The sequence below is a fragment of the Pituophis catenifer genome, unplaced genomic scaffold (assembly GCF_029215685.1).
Source record: "Pituophis catenifer annectens isolate HBS135680 unplaced genomic scaffold, rPitCat1.0.hap2 SCAF_2, whole genome shotgun sequence".
In the NCBI taxonomy this organism is placed as follows: Eukaryota; Metazoa; Chordata; class Lepidosauria; order Squamata; family Colubridae; genus Pituophis; species Pituophis catenifer.
The window spans coordinates 239,602,304-239,622,239 of NW_027256882.1; the positions used below are offsets into that span (position 1 = coordinate 239,602,304).

The 19,936-nt window shown below is 36.3% G+C and overlaps 1 protein-coding gene across 2 annotated transcripts in view; it reads left to right on the plus strand.

Moving 5' to 3' along the window:
• Nucleotides 1-19,936, plus strand: part of FBN2 (fibrillin 2) — a 115,636-nt gene that overhangs the window by 84,358 nt on the left and 11,342 nt on the right. For both annotated transcript variants that reach the window (XM_070935681.1, XM_070935682.1), the window contains exons 39-55: nt 96-221; nt 1,467-1,592; nt 2,720-2,872; nt 4,552-4,620; nt 5,067-5,192; nt 6,129-6,254; nt 6,627-6,752; nt 9,417-9,533; nt 11,832-11,960; nt 13,989-14,108; nt 14,753-14,878; nt 16,954-17,106; nt 17,504-17,569; nt 17,753-17,878; nt 18,005-18,124; nt 18,866-18,988; nt 19,669-19,800. In XM_070935681.1, the coding sequence (XP_070791782.1) occupies nt 96-221; nt 1,467-1,592; nt 2,720-2,872; nt 4,552-4,620; nt 5,067-5,192; nt 6,129-6,254; nt 6,627-6,752; nt 9,417-9,533; nt 11,832-11,960; nt 13,989-14,108; nt 14,753-14,878; nt 16,954-17,106; nt 17,504-17,569; nt 17,753-17,878; nt 18,005-18,124; nt 18,866-18,988; nt 19,669-19,800 (2,064 nt within the window). The remainder of the gene's footprint in view (nt 1-95; nt 222-1,466; nt 1,593-2,719; nt 2,873-4,551; nt 4,621-5,066; nt 5,193-6,128; nt 6,255-6,626; nt 6,753-9,416; nt 9,534-11,831; nt 11,961-13,988; nt 14,109-14,752; nt 14,879-16,953; nt 17,107-17,503; nt 17,570-17,752; nt 17,879-18,004; nt 18,125-18,865; nt 18,989-19,668; nt 19,801-19,936) is intronic.

The following is a 19,936-nucleotide window of genomic DNA, read 5'->3' on the forward strand; positions in this document are numbered from 1 at the left end:
TATAATAAAAACTAAAAGCATAAGTTAATGATTTAAAAGTAGTCTTTCATGTAATTTTTATCAGCCAAGAAACATGGCCTTCTTTTTCTTCACAGACATTGATGAATGCCAAGAATTGCCTGGTCTATGCCAAGGTGGAAACTGCATCAATACTTTTGGCAGCTTCCAATGTGAATGTCCCCATGGGTACTATCTCAGTGAAGAAACACGTATCTGTGAAGGTGAAAATTCTTATTTTTCCTTACAGCAGGAATGGAAAAACAATACTCTTAAGCAATATTTTGTCCCACAACCATTTTCCTCTTGAGAATATTCTATATGTATTTAATGTGGAGTCATAAATTAAAGCTTGTGGGTTCTAGCTATTCTGCAGATCCCATTACTGAATTTCTTATAAATAATAAAAATTGAATCCTGACTTCTTTGTATTCTGATATTAACTCAAATAACCCAATGGGATATAAATTATGCCCTTTCCCATGAAATTTCTTCAAAAATAGGTTCAAGCAATAAGTTCAAAAATGTATTTAGATCACTGTCGTATGCAAAGAAAGACAGATTTTAAATAATTTAAGAAAGATTCAAAGGACTTAAAGTTCTTAATTTATAGTAATTGCAGTATAATTCACTATAAACCACAATTGATATACTTAAGTTTAATCTATTACTATACAAACTCTAAATTAATTTTATTTGATTCAAAGTCAGTATGTTGAATTCTTTTTTCTGTTTTGAAATAATGACAACTTGATCTATGTAGGTAGTCATTGACTTAGGATCGATCGCTTAGCACTCATACAAACTTACAACAGACCTCCTCAGAGTTATTTATGACCCAGATTCACATGATTACATTTAGGGCACTTGGTAACTAGTCTCATTTACAGCCATTTGCAGTGTCCTATGTCCACATGACCATGATTTATAACATTTTTTGATGGAAACTGGTATTCATTGGTTAGCTGGTTTTCAGCAAAAAATGTCATTGCAGACAATAGAGTCACCTAACAAATGTGGCATTCACTTAACATGTCCAGTCATATGGTGATCCGCTTAAAGATTAGCACAATTTACAACCATAATTCCAGGCTCAATTGTGGTTGTAAATTGAGGAATACCTGTATAAGGCCTGTAACAGAGAGGGAAACTTGTATCCTGAGTCAACGTTTTTCCAACCACATACCTGTCAGGTTCACATAGTCATTTTCAGTGAGAATGTAGCATAGGGAAAATGTACTATTGATGTACTTTGTGGATCATTTAGTTAATGTTGACTTTTAAAAGATGAGTAAAATTTCAAACACAGGATTAAGAGATTCATTATTTGTACCTTGAGAACTTTGTAATAGAGTGTGGAAGTTTTCATTTCTTCAATCTATTCTATGTTTAAATTTTGCTGATTTGTTATTATTTGTCATTTTACTTATTAAAATTAATTTTGGTGATTGATTTCCCCCACCCCCCAGATATTGATGAGTGTGTTGCACATCCTGGTGTATGTGGTCCTGGGACATGCTATAACACCTTAGGAAATTATACCTGTATTTGCCCCCCGGAATATATGCAGGTGAATGGAGGACACAACTGTATGGGTATGTTTTCACATTTATGTACTATATTTACTTTCTTAAACTCTTAAAATATAGGGCCAGTATACATTGATAATTATTTCTATACGTGCATTTTTTAATTTCATCTTATTTATGTCCTGCCATTGTTATTTTTTTATAAACAACTCAAGGCGGTGAACATACGTTGTACATGCAGAGACTATAAGTAAGGTTTGCATCAAAGCAAAATATTTAATATATAGAAGCATCACGTGGAAAATCTTATTTAAGGTCAACTAAACTATTATTTTGTGCCTTAGAATTGGCATGGACTCCTAGTGACTGTCTGGACAAGTCCCTGAAGTTTTATTGGCAAGTTTTCAGAAGTGGTTTGCCATTGCCTGTTTCCTCAGGCTGAGAGAGATAGCTAGCCCAAGATCACAGGCAAAATTAGAACCATGGTCCCTTGGTGTAATAAAGGTATATATATAGTAAAGGTTTACAAATATACCTGGAACTCGTATTTTTAGAATAGTTTGTAAAGTAAAGGTTTTATATATTTTATAGTGTTATTCATATTTATTATTAATTAGTGTGCAAACGTATATGTGCACATACACATATAGGTATCCCCCAAACTTCATATCTTTTTTAGATATCCTACTTATAAATTAAACCAAACTAAAACATTTTATACTTACTTCTGTCTAAATTACTTTTGAAACAATGAGTATTGGAAGAAACACATTTAAAGTAGAGTCTATAATATAAACTGTCCAATATTAATGATGCATTTATAATTCATTCTTTATTCCTACTTTCTCTGATTTGTAATTAAGCCAAATTTTTGAGCTAGAAGAGGCCAGATTGACCCAATATAAAAAGAAAAGTCACATGAATCTCAGCTTCCTTGATCTTGTTTTTCTTCTGAAAATTCAGAACAAAAATTAACCAGTATCTCTATCATGGCTAAGTTTCTTGTTCCTGTTCTTTTCCTCATCCGCTTTAATAAATCATGGGATATAAATACGGCTGACATATTTTCTGCTCTGTTTCATATAAAATTGAGTTTTCTTAGATCAAAATCTCTTAGCATGATAAATACTGAACTAAACATTTATTGTACTGGTCAAGATATTTTTAAAAGCACGTGATTTTTATATGTTTAGATATGAGAAAGAGCTTTTGTTATAGAAGCTACAATGGAACATCTTGTGATAATGAACTGCCCTTTAATATTACCAAGAGAATGTGTTGCTGCACTTACAATGTTGGGAAAGCCTGGAACAAGCTGTGTGAGCCATGCCCAGCTCCAGGGACAGGTAACAATTTATTTACGTTTTCTTGAGCAATTTATATTTAAATGATACATTTGAGTGTCAGGTTGGTATCATGGTAGCTTTAGTATGTTAGCCTCACTTTCAATTTCACAGCAAGGAAGAAAGTAAATTCTAAAACTTTTCTCTCTCTCCAGTATTGTGTTTTGTTCCATGTACAATTAAACTTGTTAAAATAAAAGTTCTAATTTTTAGATAGCAGTGAAGAAGGCTGTTCTCCTTCAGTTATTTATTTAATTATTTGTTTGTTAATTTATTTGCTGCTTATCTCGCCGTGAGGCTACTAGGCAGCTTACAATAGTAAAAACAGAGAAATGAAAAGAAATGTAAACCTAATAGTAGCTAAGTAATGAAACAATAAAATAAAGAATAAAAATACAGTAATATGACATTAAACGATGGCTGGATGGGATCAGTGAATGCGGGGGGAAGGTGGGAAAATTAGTAGCCACCTCCAGTATGGTACTGTGCCATTGGGTCCTCAGGCCAATTGGCAGAGTCAGGTGTCTTGCAGAAGGATAGAAGAGTAGATGCAGATCTCACTGTATGGAGGTAAGATATTCCAGAGAGCAGGATTAATGGTTTCCTCTCCATTGCTGTATTTTGATAGGAAAACTGAATAATTCAAAAAAGGTAGGAATTCACAATTACTATCTCTTTCTACAATCCTATCTTGCAGTGTCTAATCAGTAGTTAATAACTGGATTATTTTGGTTGAAGGAAATATTCCTATATGGAAGGCAGAAGTTTATAATGCAATATTTTCTTCAGAATTACTGGTTTTTACATTTCCTTTCTTATTGATTCTGGTATTTCTTTTGCTAATCTAGGCAAGAAAGTACTAGATTAGTGATATGAAGCAACTATTTTTTTTAAAAAAATATTGAAATATAATTGTACTACTTTTAAAAATAATGGTATATTTGTCTAAGTCTTGCAGTGAATTTTATTTATTTTCTGCAATATGCATGTTATTTTCTGGCATATTAAATATGTTATTTTAGTTAACTTAGGGAATACTATCTTTGTTAGTGTTTGTAACAAATAAAATAAATCATTTTAATTATAAACAAAAAAGAATTATAAGTGGCTTGAACAAAGAATAAGGAATAAAATATTATACAGATGTGAATTTGGCATATCATAAGAATAATATGGAAATCCTCTGCAGTGGTTTTATAAGATAATATATTGTGCAAAAATAATTCTTTAAAATTAGTTATATTTATAAATTAATAAATACAATATACATATACAATCAGAAGTTATGTCCTTGTTGGCTTTATTCATATATGGAACATCACAAATCTCAAAGATAATCACTTTGGATTATTCTGGATATAATCTTATTTTCTTCTCATACCAAATAACTCAGACATTTTTTTTCAAATCAGTTCAAAACTTGGATAAATGACAGCCGTACAATAGCAGAGAAAGAACAGAAAAAAGCTTTCAGTCTAGAGAAGAATTTGAGGATTAAAGATGAGCTTTTATTTGATAGGAGTTTCTACAGGTCCCTGGAATATATACTCAGGCTTGGCTCAGAGGAATTTTGATACCATTTGATAGTTATTAATTAAATACAAGGATTGTAAAATCAAACTATGAAGTAATTTTAAAAGACTTGCAATAAATATAAGTTTTTCCCCTTTTTGTTACTTAAGTTGAATTCAAAACATTATGTGGAAATATTCCTGGTTTCACCTTTGACATTCATACTGGAAAAGCAGTTGGTAAGTCTGAAAGCTGTGTGTTTTTTAAACTACATGATTAATAATGTAAGACAGTAATAAGCAAACCTATTTTTAATTACTTTTTAAAAGTCAAGTCAATAATAAAATTCTGACTTCTGTTGCCTGCTGTTTTGGAAATTACAATGTTTTCTCAAGAATCTCTCCAAATTGTATTTTGAAGATAAACTCTCATGCTGATATTTACATACATAGACATGCATGTGTCTGTCAGCTTAGCATCCCTCATTAAAATGAGTCATTTGAAATAAAACACATCTGTATATGCATCTCTGCATGTATTTAAACAATTATTAAAAAAGGAAAACCTACTCTGATTCCCTATACTTCTACTTTTTATGTATAATTTTTATTAAAGCTTTTAAACAAATAAAAGTATACTAGCATATGAGCTCAATACATTTCATTAATTAATGTTCATTTTTCAGATATTGATGAATGTAAAGAGATTCCAGGTATTTGTGCAAATGGTGTTTGCATCAACCAGATTGGAAGTTTTCGTTGTGAATGCCCCACAGGATTTAGCTACAATGATCTGCTCTTGGTCTGTGAAGGTGATGTACTTTCTTGTATAGCCTGACCATTACAGCAATTGTATGTGTTTCAAGCTGGTGCAAATGACTGAGTGTATGCATTGACAAGTGTCTGCAGATTTTATACACTTGCACTGCCAAATTACCATTATCTCACAATCATCTAATGTGTTTAAGTGGGCCAGAAAAAAATGCACAAGATGAAATACCTGTGGAATGTTAGTGCATATTCCTCCATAGTTTGGAACTTTGTGAATGTTTCTGTTTGTTGAAAAGATCAAAGGAAGCTTGTCTTTGAAAAATAGATTTTATTTTATTTTATTTCATTGAATTTCTGGCTTGCTTTTTGCCAGAATATTAGTCTTCAGATTGTTTGTTAAATTTTAAATCTTATTCTGAGTTACAATTCTTTTCCTAATATAAAGACACTGTATTTTCACTTATTGCACGAAGTAATGTTTATCTTCTACTTAGGGAAAAAAGAGAATAATGGCCCTCTTTATAAGCATCAGTGTTGCTTATGAAATGTTATGTTGATTTTCCTATTGTTTGCTATATTATAAGCAAAATTATAGATTTAGTCAATAATTTTTAATACTGATAAACTTCTAATACTATTTTTATTTATTATTTTAAATATATGTTTGGGAACATATGTATTGCCTTTTTGACGACATTGTGGTATTTTAATTAACAAGTAAATTAAAATATTTATATCTTAATAACATATAGGTACTCTAAGATACTAGGCAGATAGATTGATTCGAAAGGCATTTAGGTTTTAGATTTCAGCTGGAATGTAAAATACATGTTTACCAAGATTAAAATTAATGGAATATAAACATCCTTTATCTGATTCATATTCACTGTTCCTTGTTCAATATAGGAAATATCTGAAGTTTTAATTGTGATAAAACACATATATTGATTCTTAATCATGGATTATTGATGTTACAGATATTGATGAATGTAGCAATGGTGATAATCTCTGTCAACGAAATGCAGATTGTATCAATAGCCCCGGTAGTTACCGCTGTGAATGTGCTACAGGTTTCAAACTTTCACCCAATGGTGCTTGCATTGGTAAGGAGTCAGTTATGGTCAGCATGTTGCTTAATTTTCATTTTAGTTACGTATTTTCCAGTTTTCTATACTGAATTTGCATTTCATTCACCCCTTTTTTAAATACATAAACAGAAAAATGTAGTAGGGAAATTGGTGATGTAATTTCCTTCAGTATAGCTAATATGTTGATTTTAACATGCACAGAAAATAAAGCTTGTTCAAAGATTGCTGATTCAGAGAATAGACCTTTTTTGTAGAACAATTTTGTCCAGGGAGTAGGCTTTGACTCTAATAATCATTAACAGATTCTAAAAGTGGAATTACGAATCATAGATAAATCATAACACCATAGATAAATATATGCATCATGTGTTTTATGTTTTGTTTTAGATCGCAATGAATGCCAGGAAATACCTAATGTATGTAGTCATGGCACATGTGTGGATAAAGAGGGGAGTTACTATTGCATCTGTCAAAATGGTTTTAAGGCATCCCGTGATCAAACAATGTGTATGGGTATGTGAAGAAATATATAAAATTATTAAATTATAAATCTAGAGTACAGTATTGCTATGCTGAAGATAGGATAGCAACAATAGAGTATAATAGAGAAGTATAAGTTTCATATGCACACATAAAATGTAATAATTAATATGTCAAGCTTTGTTACTTACCAGGGGTACAGAGATTACAATTGTCAGAATTCCCAGATAGACAAATATTGGTTAAGACTGTATTATATGAATAAAATCAAATAACACTGTTGGAACTGAACATCAATTGGCATGAGAAGATCAATATAATACCCAGTTACACAGTCTGACATAACTATGAATCCAGCTGAAATTATGTCTTAGTCTTCCTTGGAGGATTTAAGGGAGAAGGAATGGGCTTATCCTCAATTCCTACAAGCTATAATAGCTATGGATGCAGAAATTAATACCATAGTTTCTAATAGCATTTCTTCTTTGGTCCTGTGTGTTTTTGTGTTCCCTTATATGAAGCAACTAGGCAGTTGTTCTTGATCTCATGATTCCTGCTAGAAGAGCAGGTGGAGATCTTGACCTTTGCACAGCCTCATATTGTACACCTACTGCAACCATTCTTGGGCCAAGAAATTTTGCAAAAGACTATTTTACATCAAGACTGGTGCATGAGGCTATCCTTGAAGACCATTCAGAAGCTATTCTGATTGAGAATGCAACAAGTTGAATAGTCATTGGGGTGTCATGGTTGGTTCATACAACCCCACTACTTAGGGAATAATAAATAAATAGGGTAATAATTAGGGAATAAATATAAAATGTCAAACAGTGACTAGACACACTAAGAAGAACCACAAGGAAGTCCACTCAATTTCATCCAAACATTTTAATATAGCAAAGCTTAAAAGAGGGAAACTGGACCCTACCCTTCTCATGAGAGAGTATGGATCGGGTTCTTGGGAGAAGGCAGTATTGCAAGTAACTCAGTCCTATGCCATGTAGGGCTTTAAAAGTGATAGCGGAGTTTACAGAGCAGCAGTGTTACATGGATGTAATGAGCTATGCCACCCTGTGCCACTGCACTCTGAACCAGCTAAAACTTTCAGATGGTCTTCAAGGGCAGCTGCATATAGAGCATGTTACAGTAATCCAATCAAAAAACAACTAAATATATAAGTATGGCCTCCCAAGCTAGGAACAGATGAAACCGGCATACAAGATATAGTTGTGGAAAAGACCCACTAGCCATAATTGCCACCTGCTCTCTGAGAAATCCCAGATTGCACATGTCTGAATGGGACAGTACCACTTCATTCAGAACCAAAGTCAGAAATACTCTAGCTCCCAAATCCAGGGGATCCAAATCAGTCTTAGAAGGCTTCAGCATTTATTGAGTCACTGATACTACTCTAAGAAGCAAACTGGTGGATGCTTCTACAGCCAGAAATCCAAAAATTGGAAACCTTCCAAATGTACTGTCCTATAAGATCCTGACATCCCATTGATAGACCACAAATGGCACCCTCTGTCAGCACTGTTGCAATTAGCCAGCAATAGCGGATAAAATCAAAAAATGGCAGCTGAGATCATTTGTTTTCCGTAAGTACCCATAAATTACTCTGGAAGACATTCCCTCACAGATAGAAAGTTCAGTCCAGAGGTTCTACATAAGGCAAATATAAATAAAAGCATAAGGCAAATAAAAATATCCAATTAATACAACCCATTTATACACTAGATTTAAATCAAGCTAAAACCTCAATGAAGTACAAAGCATTGTAGCAAGGCATTGTATTAAACATCTATAGTCCTACAGACTCATAATACTAGGGTGATCCAGTTCAAATTTAAAGCCTTAAATTTGTACAATACAAATATATCTGTAGGACCACCACCTCTCAGTGGAATCTGCTTACCCAATAAGACTGAGCAGAGAAGTCTTACTGCGGGGCCCAGTTTCATGACTGCATGAACAGCATACCCATGGAAATAAGGATGACTTCTTTGATAGCTACTATTTCAGAATAGTATTTAAAGTGTGGGTATTCTACAAGACTTTCGGGGATGCGTGGTTTTTGAGTTGCTCTTGAGGTATAAGATACCGTGTTTTCCCGAAAATAAGACCCTGTCTTATATTTTTTTGAACCTCGAAATAAGAGCTTGGCCTTATTTTTGAGGAAGTCTTATTATTTTGGGGCGCATGGAGCAAGATGATGATGATGATGATGATGATGATTATTATTATTATTATTATTATTATTATTATTATTATTATTATTTATTGAATTTGTATACCGCCCTACTCCCGAAGGACTCAGGGCGGTGAACAGCCAGATAAAAGACATATAATACAAATGTTAAAAAGCATTAAAATACAATTAAATAATTTGGCCCGGAAAACGAAATTTAAAACACCCCAAAGATGGGGTTCCTCTTGCCATCTTACCTGATTTCCAGCTCTGTCTCCCTAACCCTAACCAGAGGAAATGGGGACTGGCTGCGCATGTGTTTAAATATTTTCAGGGAGGGCTTATTTTCAGAGGAGGCTTAGTTTAGCGCATGCGCATGTGCTCAAAAGCCCGATTGGGCAGAATAATTTTCTGAGAGCCATATGAGCCTTAGTAAAACACATAAAGAAATAGAAAATTAATTGTATTGTGAATAATTGTTTGGTGTTAATGTTTTCTATCTATAGATGTAGATGAATGTGAAAGACATCCTTGTGGGAATGGAACTTGTAAAAATACAGTTGGATCATATAACTGCCTGTGCTATCCAGGATTTGAGCTAACTCATAATAATGACTGTATGGGTAAGAGAATGAATAAATAGTACATATTATCATTTAGAAAAAGTGATGATATATTACTATCAAAGAGAAAAATGGAAATGATACAATATTTATTTCAGTCCTGCAATCAGAAAAAAATACAATAATCTTTCAATTTTATAAATTTTATTGAGCAGTATAATTATGATTATATTTTTAACTAATCAGAATTTGCATAAGTTTTGGTTGTCATTTCTCAGTTATTTCTTTGTTGTTGTTTTACATGGCCTATTGTTATATTTCAATTCTATCAGTTTGTAGTCAACTGTAGTCAAGCCTTGGTACTACAGTGGTTTAAAGCACCCTGTTATTAACACAGCTGCCTGCAATTTACTGCTGGTTCGAATCTCTCCAAGGCTCAAGGTTGACTCAGCCTTCCATCCTTTCTAAGGTAGGTTAAATGAGGACCCAGTTTGTGGGGGCAATAAGCTGACTTTGTATAAATATACAAAAGTATGAAGGCTATTGCTTAACGCACTGTAAGCCGCCCTGAGTCTCCGGAGAAGGGCGGCATATAAATCAAATTAAAAAAAAAAAAAAAAAAAAAACAAAGCTCTTGATAAGAATATGAGAAAATATGAGGACATTCTACCAAAATTTCTTATGAGTCAAACTCAGAAGATCTCTAGTTGGCTCACACTTGAAATAACAAATATTCTGTTCCTTTCCAAAAATGTTTTTTTCTGGATTTGGAGTTTTACTTGTAATCAAATACAAATAAGTCTACTTTGGGGGGGGGCAAATTACCCAAGAATGTGGTTGCTAAGCAGTTGCAGTTAGACAGATTTGAGAATAAAATTGACCCTAATTGTCCTGATAGATTTCCTTTTGTTGGAGAGAAATAGAAGGAGTGCAGTGCTGATCCTGCTTGAACTTTTAGCACTAAGCACAGAATCTTTGGAATCATTTCTGTGGTGAAAATTGTGATGTTTTACTGTGATGGTTTCAGAGAGTAGAATTACATGGTTGCATTTCTATTCTGGCATCTATATTGTAGAATTCCACAGAGTACTATCTCTACTATTGAGTTACAGTATTAACCTCTTTTTCATATATCAACATAAACTACATTTGTACTCCCCATTGCCAGTGAGGCCCTGTCTCTGTTGCATCTATTTAATATCACTGCCAAACTGAGATGTTTTGGTTTGTAGGTATGCCAGCCAGCTAGCCAAGGTGATTGTGTTTATCCTCTGATTTGCTGCCATATCCCTTCAGCTTATTCCCAGCTGGCAGTTAAAATATCAACCAGAGTATAATAGTGCTATCCATTTGCCCAACCAATGCCTCCCCCAAAATTGGAAGATTTTCTTTCCTCTGCTAAACTGAAACACTCTTCTCATTTTCCACTATCCAATAGGTGAATATGAATGGACTGTTTCAACTCAATTTAACTCTTCTTGTGCCTAGAATTTTCATGAATTGGATAACACACCTGATGCTGGTACAAGTTATTAGGGCTATGTGCAAAGACTTGAAAGGTTCCTTTGCTTCAGTCAAAGACCTAGTCAAAGCAGCCTCCCTTTGAAGTTCTGCCATAAAGTCTGATTGTTAGGGTTCCAAGTAATAGTCCCTTAGCAAACAAAACCCCAAGGCAGATGAATTCCTCAAAGAATAGGTTTATTGGAAAAATCATATTGGCACAAATCTGGTAAAAACCGACACTAAAGGTTCCCACAGTTTTCACCTAATTAAAAGAGAAAGTTTTCCCGCAACCCCAAACAATCAGTCACAGGGCCCAATCAAGCTGTCTGGTTGTCTGGTGACCTCACTTCTCCTTCCACAGTCCAGGTGTGAGAATGTCCTTGGTTCTCAAGAGAAAATATTTTATTTTGGCTACACAACTCCCGTTATCTCTAATTCCCCCTCCCTCTCAGCTCCAGTGTGGCAACAGTGAAACTCCAATATGGCTCCGGTCAGGTCAGCTTCAGGATTGACAGTGGCAGCCATATTGGCTTTTGTATATGCACTAAAGATAAAGATCAAAATTTATATACAAATATTTCTGGTCTTTCTGAATATATTTCTTTGATATATGAAATATTTAAAAATAAAGATGTCTAGTAATATCTATTCTTAAGTAATCCATATACCTTAAAATGCTCGAGAGATTATTATTTTTATATACAAGGACCTCATTCTTTACCAGCCATCTTTTTCCATTTCCACGATTTTATCCATTAGCTGTGTTTATACCTTAATATGGTAACTCTGGCTATATATGCATTTCATTGTATTGAGCTCATGAGAAATACCTAACTTTTTCTTGATTATTTATAGATATTGATGAGTGCAGTTCCTTCTTTGGGCAGGTGTGCAGAAATGGAAGGTGCTTTAATGAAATTGGTTCTTTCAAATGTTTATGTAATGAAGGTTATGAACTTACTCCGGATGGCAAAAACTGTATTGGTATGTATAAAAGCAGTTATTGAGTGCCCTATGCTAGTACAATGCAATGCACATTTAATCAGCTGCACTGGACATTGTGGAATATACTTTTACATATATTTTATAATATTCTTCTGGGTTTTTTATGCACCACTCATAGAACTGTGCAATTATTTTATTTACGTGTTTATTTAAATTTATTGGCTGCCCAGCATTTAGCTATTTGGGATACAGATTTGAAGTAGCTTAATTTCTGTAGGATAAATATACCATTAAATTTCCATGCAAGAGATTTGATTATGCACTATCTGCAGGGGCTGATTTTAACATTAGATATAATTTTTTCATCTACAGATTTAACGGTTCTTTCAGCCATGACACTTTCTTGAAGATAGCAGTTCTATATAGATGAACCTATTAGAAAAGAATCCAGTAAATTAGTGATAGAAATTGGGGGAAGTTCAATGAATTTGTGTACTTTATTTATTTATTTATTTATTTATTTGTTTGGACTTATATGCCGCCCTATCTCCGCAGGACTCAGGGTGGCTCACAACAATAAACAAAAACAAACAGACCGCTAAAAACAAAGTCCATGATAAAATTGACAAAAAATTAAATAAAACCCCATTAAATTCTATTAAAAACCCAATCAGTCTAGGGCGGCTAGATGGAATAGCCATGTTTTCAGCCCACGGTGGAAGGAGTGAAGGTCGGGGGCCACCCGGAGTTCCAGAGGGAGTTGATTCCAAAGGGTGGGTGTGCCTACAAAGAAAGCTCTCTCCCTGGGGGTCGCCAGCCGACATTGTCTGGCCAACGGCACCCTGAGTAGGCCCTCCCTGTGTGAGCGCACCGGGTGATGGGAAGCTGTTGCTGGCTGCAGATGATCCGCCAAATATCCCGGGCCTAAGCCATGTAGGGCCTTATAGGTGATTACCAGCACCTTGAATCTCACCCGGAGGGCAACCGGCAACCAATGCAGGTCGCGTAGGACAGGTGTAACATGGGAGTGTCGGGACACTCCCATCACTACCTGCACGGCCGCATTCTGCACTAGCTGAAGCCTCCGAGTGGTCTTCAAGGGCAGCTCCATGTAGAGAGCATTGCAGTAGTCAATACGGGAGGTGACAAGCGCATGAGTGACCGTGCTTAGGGCATCTCGGTCCAAACAAGGGCGCAACTGGCGTACCAGGCGAACCTGAGCAAATGCCCCCCTGGTCACGGTCATAACATGATCTTCCAAATTTAACCGTGAATCCAGGAGGACGCCTAGGTTACGCACCCTGTCTACAGGGGTAACACTTCACCCCCTATAGCCAGAGATGGAATATCTTGTTCGAGCCGAGATGCCGGTACACACAGCCATTCGGTCTTGGCAGGGTTGAGCCGCAGCCTGTTTCTCCCCATCCAGATCCGTACCACTTCCAGGCACTGGGACATCATGTCGAGGGCATCACTGGGCTGGCTCGGGGTGGGTATCATCAGCATACTGATGATACCTCACCCCGAAATCACAGATGACCTCCCCCAGCGACTTCATATAGATCTTGAACAGAAGAGGAGAGAGCACCGACCCCTGGGGCACCCCACAAGTGAGGGGCCTCAGGGCCGATCTCTGTCCCCCTGCCAACACCGCCTGTGAGCGCCCCGAGAGGTAAGAGGAGAACCACCGTAGAACAGTGCCCCCACCCCCCGTCCCTCAAGGCGTCGCAGCAGGATAACATGGTCGATGGTATCGAAGGCCGCCGAGAGATCTAATAGGACCAAGACAGGGGAATATCCCTTGTCCCGGGCCCTCTAATTTGCCTATTGTGCTTGTAAATTTTATGTTGCAGTAATAAAAGTACTGAACTATCAATAGAAATTAAAATTTATCCATATCTATGAGAGCCGTTAAGTGATTATGGGACAGTCTGTCAGCTGTATCTATGCCTGCTTCTGTTATGGACAAATAATGACTCTTGCTTTCTATGATGGCAATATAAATGTAAGAAATAAATTCAATTCAGAATCCTTAAATTGCCCCTTTTTCCCCTCCATTCTATTGAGATATTAATGAGTGTGTAGTGCTTCCTGGCTCATGCTTTCCTGGGACATGTCAAAATTTGGAAGGATCATTCAGATGTATCTGCCCACCAGGATATGAAGTAAAAAGTGAAAGCTGCATTGGTAAGGCTGCCTTTTCTTTCTGGAGATGATTTGCATGGTAACAAAACTGTTTATAGAAATAAAATTTAATTATTGTGCTACACACACAAACAGACACGTCTGTCTGTGTGTGTATGTGTGTGTGTGAGTGATCTGTGATACCAGAAACAAACTGACCTTCATGTTTAAGTAACATGATCTTTCAGATGTTGTTCCCATGCTGAATAAGTCTTATAGAAATTGTAGTCAGCAAGCCTTGGACCATCACACATTTCCTGTTTGGTCTATATACTCACATTAGTTATAGGTGGCCTGTTTCTTTATGGTGACTTTTTGGAACTCAGGAGGCTATATAACTATATATTTTATAAACATCTGCATTGGTTTCTATGAACAAATTTTCCTCTTGAATGCAGGACCTGCATTTTTTTAAAAAAAATTGAGATGGATGCTATTTTTGTATTCAGCAAAAAGTGTCTTTGATAATTATCTATCAAAACAGTATTTGAAGCAAATAAAAACAAAATGTTTTCTAATCTAAGAAACATGTGATTTTAAAATTTCTTTTAACATATGATACCTTGAGAATTACAACATCTTCCATCCACTCTCTGGTTCAAAGGATTCCAATAAGGAAATATGTAATGTTTTAATTATATTTTCAGATATTGATGAATGTAATGAGGATCCAAACATTTGCTTATTTGGATCCTGCACTAATACTCCAGGAGGATTTCAGTGTATCTGCCCTCCAGGTTTTGTAATATCTGACAATGGTAGGAGATGTTTTGGTAAGTATAATGGTTATAACAGGTAATAATAATAAACTCAAATATTATGAGTGATTAAATTAACAATATGGAATCTTGTTTTTTATTGAATAAAACCATTTCTATCTCCCCTTTCCATTTAAAATTTTATCAGAGTAGTTAAAAGGGTCATTAAAATAACAAATTATGTAGATATGAAGAGTAAATGTAACAAATTCAGCTGTACATGCCTTTTAAAAATTAAGCAAATAAACATTTAAAAGAAATCTCAGCATATTAAATATCTGGATCTTTAGCAGAATTGACTGAGGCGAGTGGAATGTTCAACGCAACCTTTATTCGATAACACAATACAAGAACAACATTCCCGCGTTTGACAGCTCCTTTTATACCGGCTGTCAAAACCCCGGTAACCAATCAGAACAGTTTCAACTTTCCTGCTTGTCGCTAGGGGGAGCCGACTAGCAACTACGCTCAATATGTAACACCCCTTCCCACCAAGCATGCGCATGCATAGTCATTTAAATAAGCAGGCCGACGCCTAATCCAATCGTCGGGGCACAGTTGGCAGCGCTATTTCCCCTAAGGGGATAGCGAGTGCCTCATCTCCCTTAGTTGTGGGCGCCTCTGTGCTATTCCCCCCTGGCAGTACATCGGCCTCCCTGGCATCAGGTAAGTGTGGAGTGTTATTTTCGTCAGGTGTGGGAATGGGAATTGGCTGGTGGGTCCCTTCGGCGGGCTGTTCCATTTGAACTTCGGTTGGTTGGCGTGGATTTGGGACTCTTGTGCGCAGTTGGTCCTGATGGCGCCGCCAGGTCTTACCCTGACCCATATCTACACGGTACGAGCAAGGGCCAGCAATGCCCCCGATCTTCCCTGGGAGCCACAATGGTTGTCCAGCGTAATTCCGGGCGTATACCGGGTCACCTATTTGGAATGCCTTATGCCAGCTCCTGGAGTCAATGGGCTTGGTCGGGTAATGTTGGGGGTGTATACGGTCTAGCACTGTGCGCAATCTCCGGCCCATTAGTAACTCCACCGGGGTCTTATTTGTAGTTTGGCATGGTGTGGTTTGTTGAGCAAACAGGTAGTTGTCCACTCGCTCCTGCCATTCCCCAGGACCCAACCGCAGTAATGCTTCTTTGGCTGATCTTACGGCCCTCTCAGCACATCCGTTACTAGACGGATGGAATGGGGCTATCAAACAGTGTCGGATACCGTGTGTTGCTATGAATGTCTCGAAGGGAGCGGCCGTAAATTGGGGCCCGTTGTCCGACACCATTAAGTCGGGCAACCCGTGCGTAGCAAACACCCGTCGGAGAGCCTTAATTACAGATTCGGCTGTGATGGAATGCATCAAGATCACTTCGACCCATTTAGAAAACGCATCCACCACAATTAAGAATGACTGCCCATGGAGTGGGCCCGTGATATCAATGTGTACATGAGACCAGGGGGCCCTCGGCTCTTCCCACTCCCTTGGGGGCTCTCTAGGTGGCATTGGGCGACTATCCTGGCACTGAGGGCATTTGGCAACCCACGCCGAAATGTCCTTATCTAAATGTGGCCACCACATATAACATTGACCCAGTGCTTTCATACGGACAATGCCCGGGTGACCGTGATGGAGTTGAGATAACAGTGTGCGTCGTAAAGGGGCTGGCACCACTACCCGATGCCCCCACAATAAACAGCCATTTTGGGTCGACAAAATCGAGTTGCCTGTCCGCAAACGGTTTCAGTTCCTCGGAGTATGGACCCGGCGGCCAGCCCCTTGCCATCCAGTCGAGGACTAGCGACTACGCTCAATATGTAACACAGCATACTTCATGATATAGGGTTGAATAGAAAAGTAAATGTTGCTAATTAAGTATGTACTAATTAACCCTAACTAGGACTAAAGAGAATTGTGATTAGTGAAAATTATTATTGGTAATCTACACTAAGGCTTGATCAAAAACATGGCAATGTAAGGTGAATTACTATTTCCTACTGATGAAAATATCTAAATTGGAATATTTCCAAGTAAAAAGCCTGGATTAATTCATTCTTAATGTGGGATTAATTACAGTGGTATGACTTTTGATTTCTCTTAGATACTCGACAGAGCTTCTGCTTCACTAACTTTGAGAATGGGAAGTGCTCTGTGCCAAAAGCATTTAATACCACCAAGGCAAAATGTTGTTGCAGCAAGATGCCAGGAGAAGGTTGGGGTGATCCATGTGAACTGTGTCCTAAAGAAGAAGAAGGTAGTAAAAACATTGCAAAGCTTTTCAAGACAAACAGAAAACAAAACATGAAGCCAATACATAGTGTCTCCATTTATAAAACCACATCCTAAATTAAAATATTGGATCTCACTCATCAAGTCATATATGAAATTGGAATAGAAAAACATGTTGGAACCTATCATAGAAAAACTTTCTTCATCTGTCTTACACTAAATGCTGAGCAGTATTACAGCTATAATTACTGATTACATTTTGGACGTACTCTCTGCTTAGCTGAATTCCTTATACAAGAGTAATTGGAAAATTTCCTTGATAGAATGTGTTGAAAATGTTATTTAAATTACAGTAGAGAGTTTAAAATATTGCTTTGTATATTCTCTCCTTAGGAAGTGTTTCAAAAATTTTCTTTTAACAGTTGCTTTTCAGGATCTGTGTCCATTTGGCCATGGAACAATACCTGGAATAGATGATACACGAGAAGGTATTAATTTCCTTCATTACCGCTCCACTAAATCACTCTTGTTTTATATAATAAAGGAAATTGTGTATAGGATGGAACTCTTTTAAAATAGGATTTATATACTTAATTAAGGGAAGTGAATATAAATTTTATTTCAAGAAAGCTTCTCTGCCTCTAAAGATTTGGCATAACTTTTTCCTTTAGATGTCAATGAATGTCTGGAGAATCCTGGTATTTGTTCCAATGGACACTGCATAAACACTGATGGATCATTCCGTTGTGAATGTCCCTTGGGGTACAACCTTGACTACACTGGAGTGCAATGTGTAGGTGTGTGCTGATTCTGTACTGCACGTTGTTTATATATTGCATGTTTTGTAACCCCTAAAGTTTATAAACTTGGCTTGAATTTCAGTTTTAAAATACAATAAAATTGTTCGGCCTATTATATTTTAGATACTGATGAATGTTCCATTGGTAATCCTTGTGGAAATGGCACATGTTCCAATGTGATTGGTAGTTTTGAATGCAATTGCCTGGATGGATTTGAACCTGGGCCAATGATGAATTGTGAGGGTAAGTAATAGTATGTTTTTTATACACTTGAAGAGTGTATTTCAACAACTAGCTTGCTCTGGGTACTTATTTTTAAAAGAGAAAAAGAAGATGGTAGGACTGTAGCAAGTTTTCAGTTAATTGTATTGTTAACTGCCTGGAATTAATCAGTTCAGCTTTAAGACGGCCAGAACCCTCACAATATAGCAGGAACACAAACAACAGCATGTCTGTGTGTTCCTGCGTGTAGAGTGGGCTTGAGAAAGTAAAATATATTCATCTGATGCATTGAGGCCTAGGGACGTCTGGGCACTGGTGAACTAGTGAGGTGTCTCCATTATTATTAGAATAGCAGTTAGACTTATATACTGCTTCACAGTGCTTTACAGCCCTTTCTTAAGTGGTTTAGAAAGTCAGCTTATTGCCCCCAACAATCTGTCCTCATTTTACTGACCTTGGTAACATCCTTTTCCCTTCTTCTTTGTTCTAATTATGTTTTATTGTTTTAAATATTGTTGGATAATAATAATAATGATAATTATTTTAGGTATTTATTAATTATTTTAGAAATAAAAAATCCTTGTATGACCAGTACACTAAATTTTGTTTGTTGAGAAAAGACTTCATTAATTCTTATCCCAATCTCTTTCCACACATAACTGCACCACCCACAGCATTAAGAAAAATGAAAAAAAATGATTAATTATAAATTATAAGTATACTATTAAATGCAAGTATATTATTCTGTTTTGTCTTGCTTAGATATAAATGAATGTGCACAAAATCCTTTGCTTTGTGCTTTTCGCTGTATAAATACTTATGGTTTTTATGAATGCACCTGTCCAGTGGGATATGAATTAAGAGAGGACCAAAAAATGTGCAAAGGTAAGGATCTCTTTAGCATGTTAATTGCCAATACAATTTTTATAGAATAATGTATTCTGTAAAGTTTCTGAAATTGAAGCATGACAATTTACTATAGAAGAGAAGGCTATTGATATAATGTCATCTTGTATGAAAGATTGTTGTTGTTAGTTGCAAAGTCGTGTCCTACCCATCGCAACCCCATGGACAACGTTCCTCCAGGCCTTCCTGTCCTCTACTATCCTCTGGAGTCCATTTAAGCTCAGTGACTCCATCCAGCCACCTTGTTCTCTGTCATCCCCTTCTTCTTTTGCCCTCAATCTTTCCCAGCATTAGGCTTTTCTCCAGTTAGTCCTTCCTTCTCATTAAGTGGCCAAAGTATTTGAGTTTCATCTTCAGGATCTGGCCTTCTAAAGAGCAGTCAGGGTTGATCTCCTCTAGGACTGACCGGTTTGATCGCCTTTGTATGAAAGATGGAACTGAGCATTAAAGAATGTATGCAGAATGTATAAAATAATAAAATATTTGGTATTATTAAAAATGTTGTGCCTCATAAATTACTGAATTGCTATATTACATTTCAATTTGGCTTTTGATAAGGTTACAAGAATCGGGATGGCATTCAATTTCCAATTTAACTCTGGTATTAAAAAAAATAGATTTGTTTTTCTACCATTTATATTATTTTGCTTTCTGAAAAGATCTTGATGAATGTGCAGAGGGTCTACATGACTGTGAATCAAGAGGCATGATGTGCAAAAATCTGATTGGAACCTTCTTGTGCATATGTCCCCCTGGAATGACTCGAAGACCAGATGGAGAAGGTTGTATTGGTAGGTACCGAAACTAGGTACTTTACTTTGTTCTCTGTAATTCACTTAAAAGCAAACAATTTTATTTAATAATTCATTCTTAGACAGTGGTAGTTTTTAATATTGCGTATTTTATTGTTAGGCATTGTAATTGTGT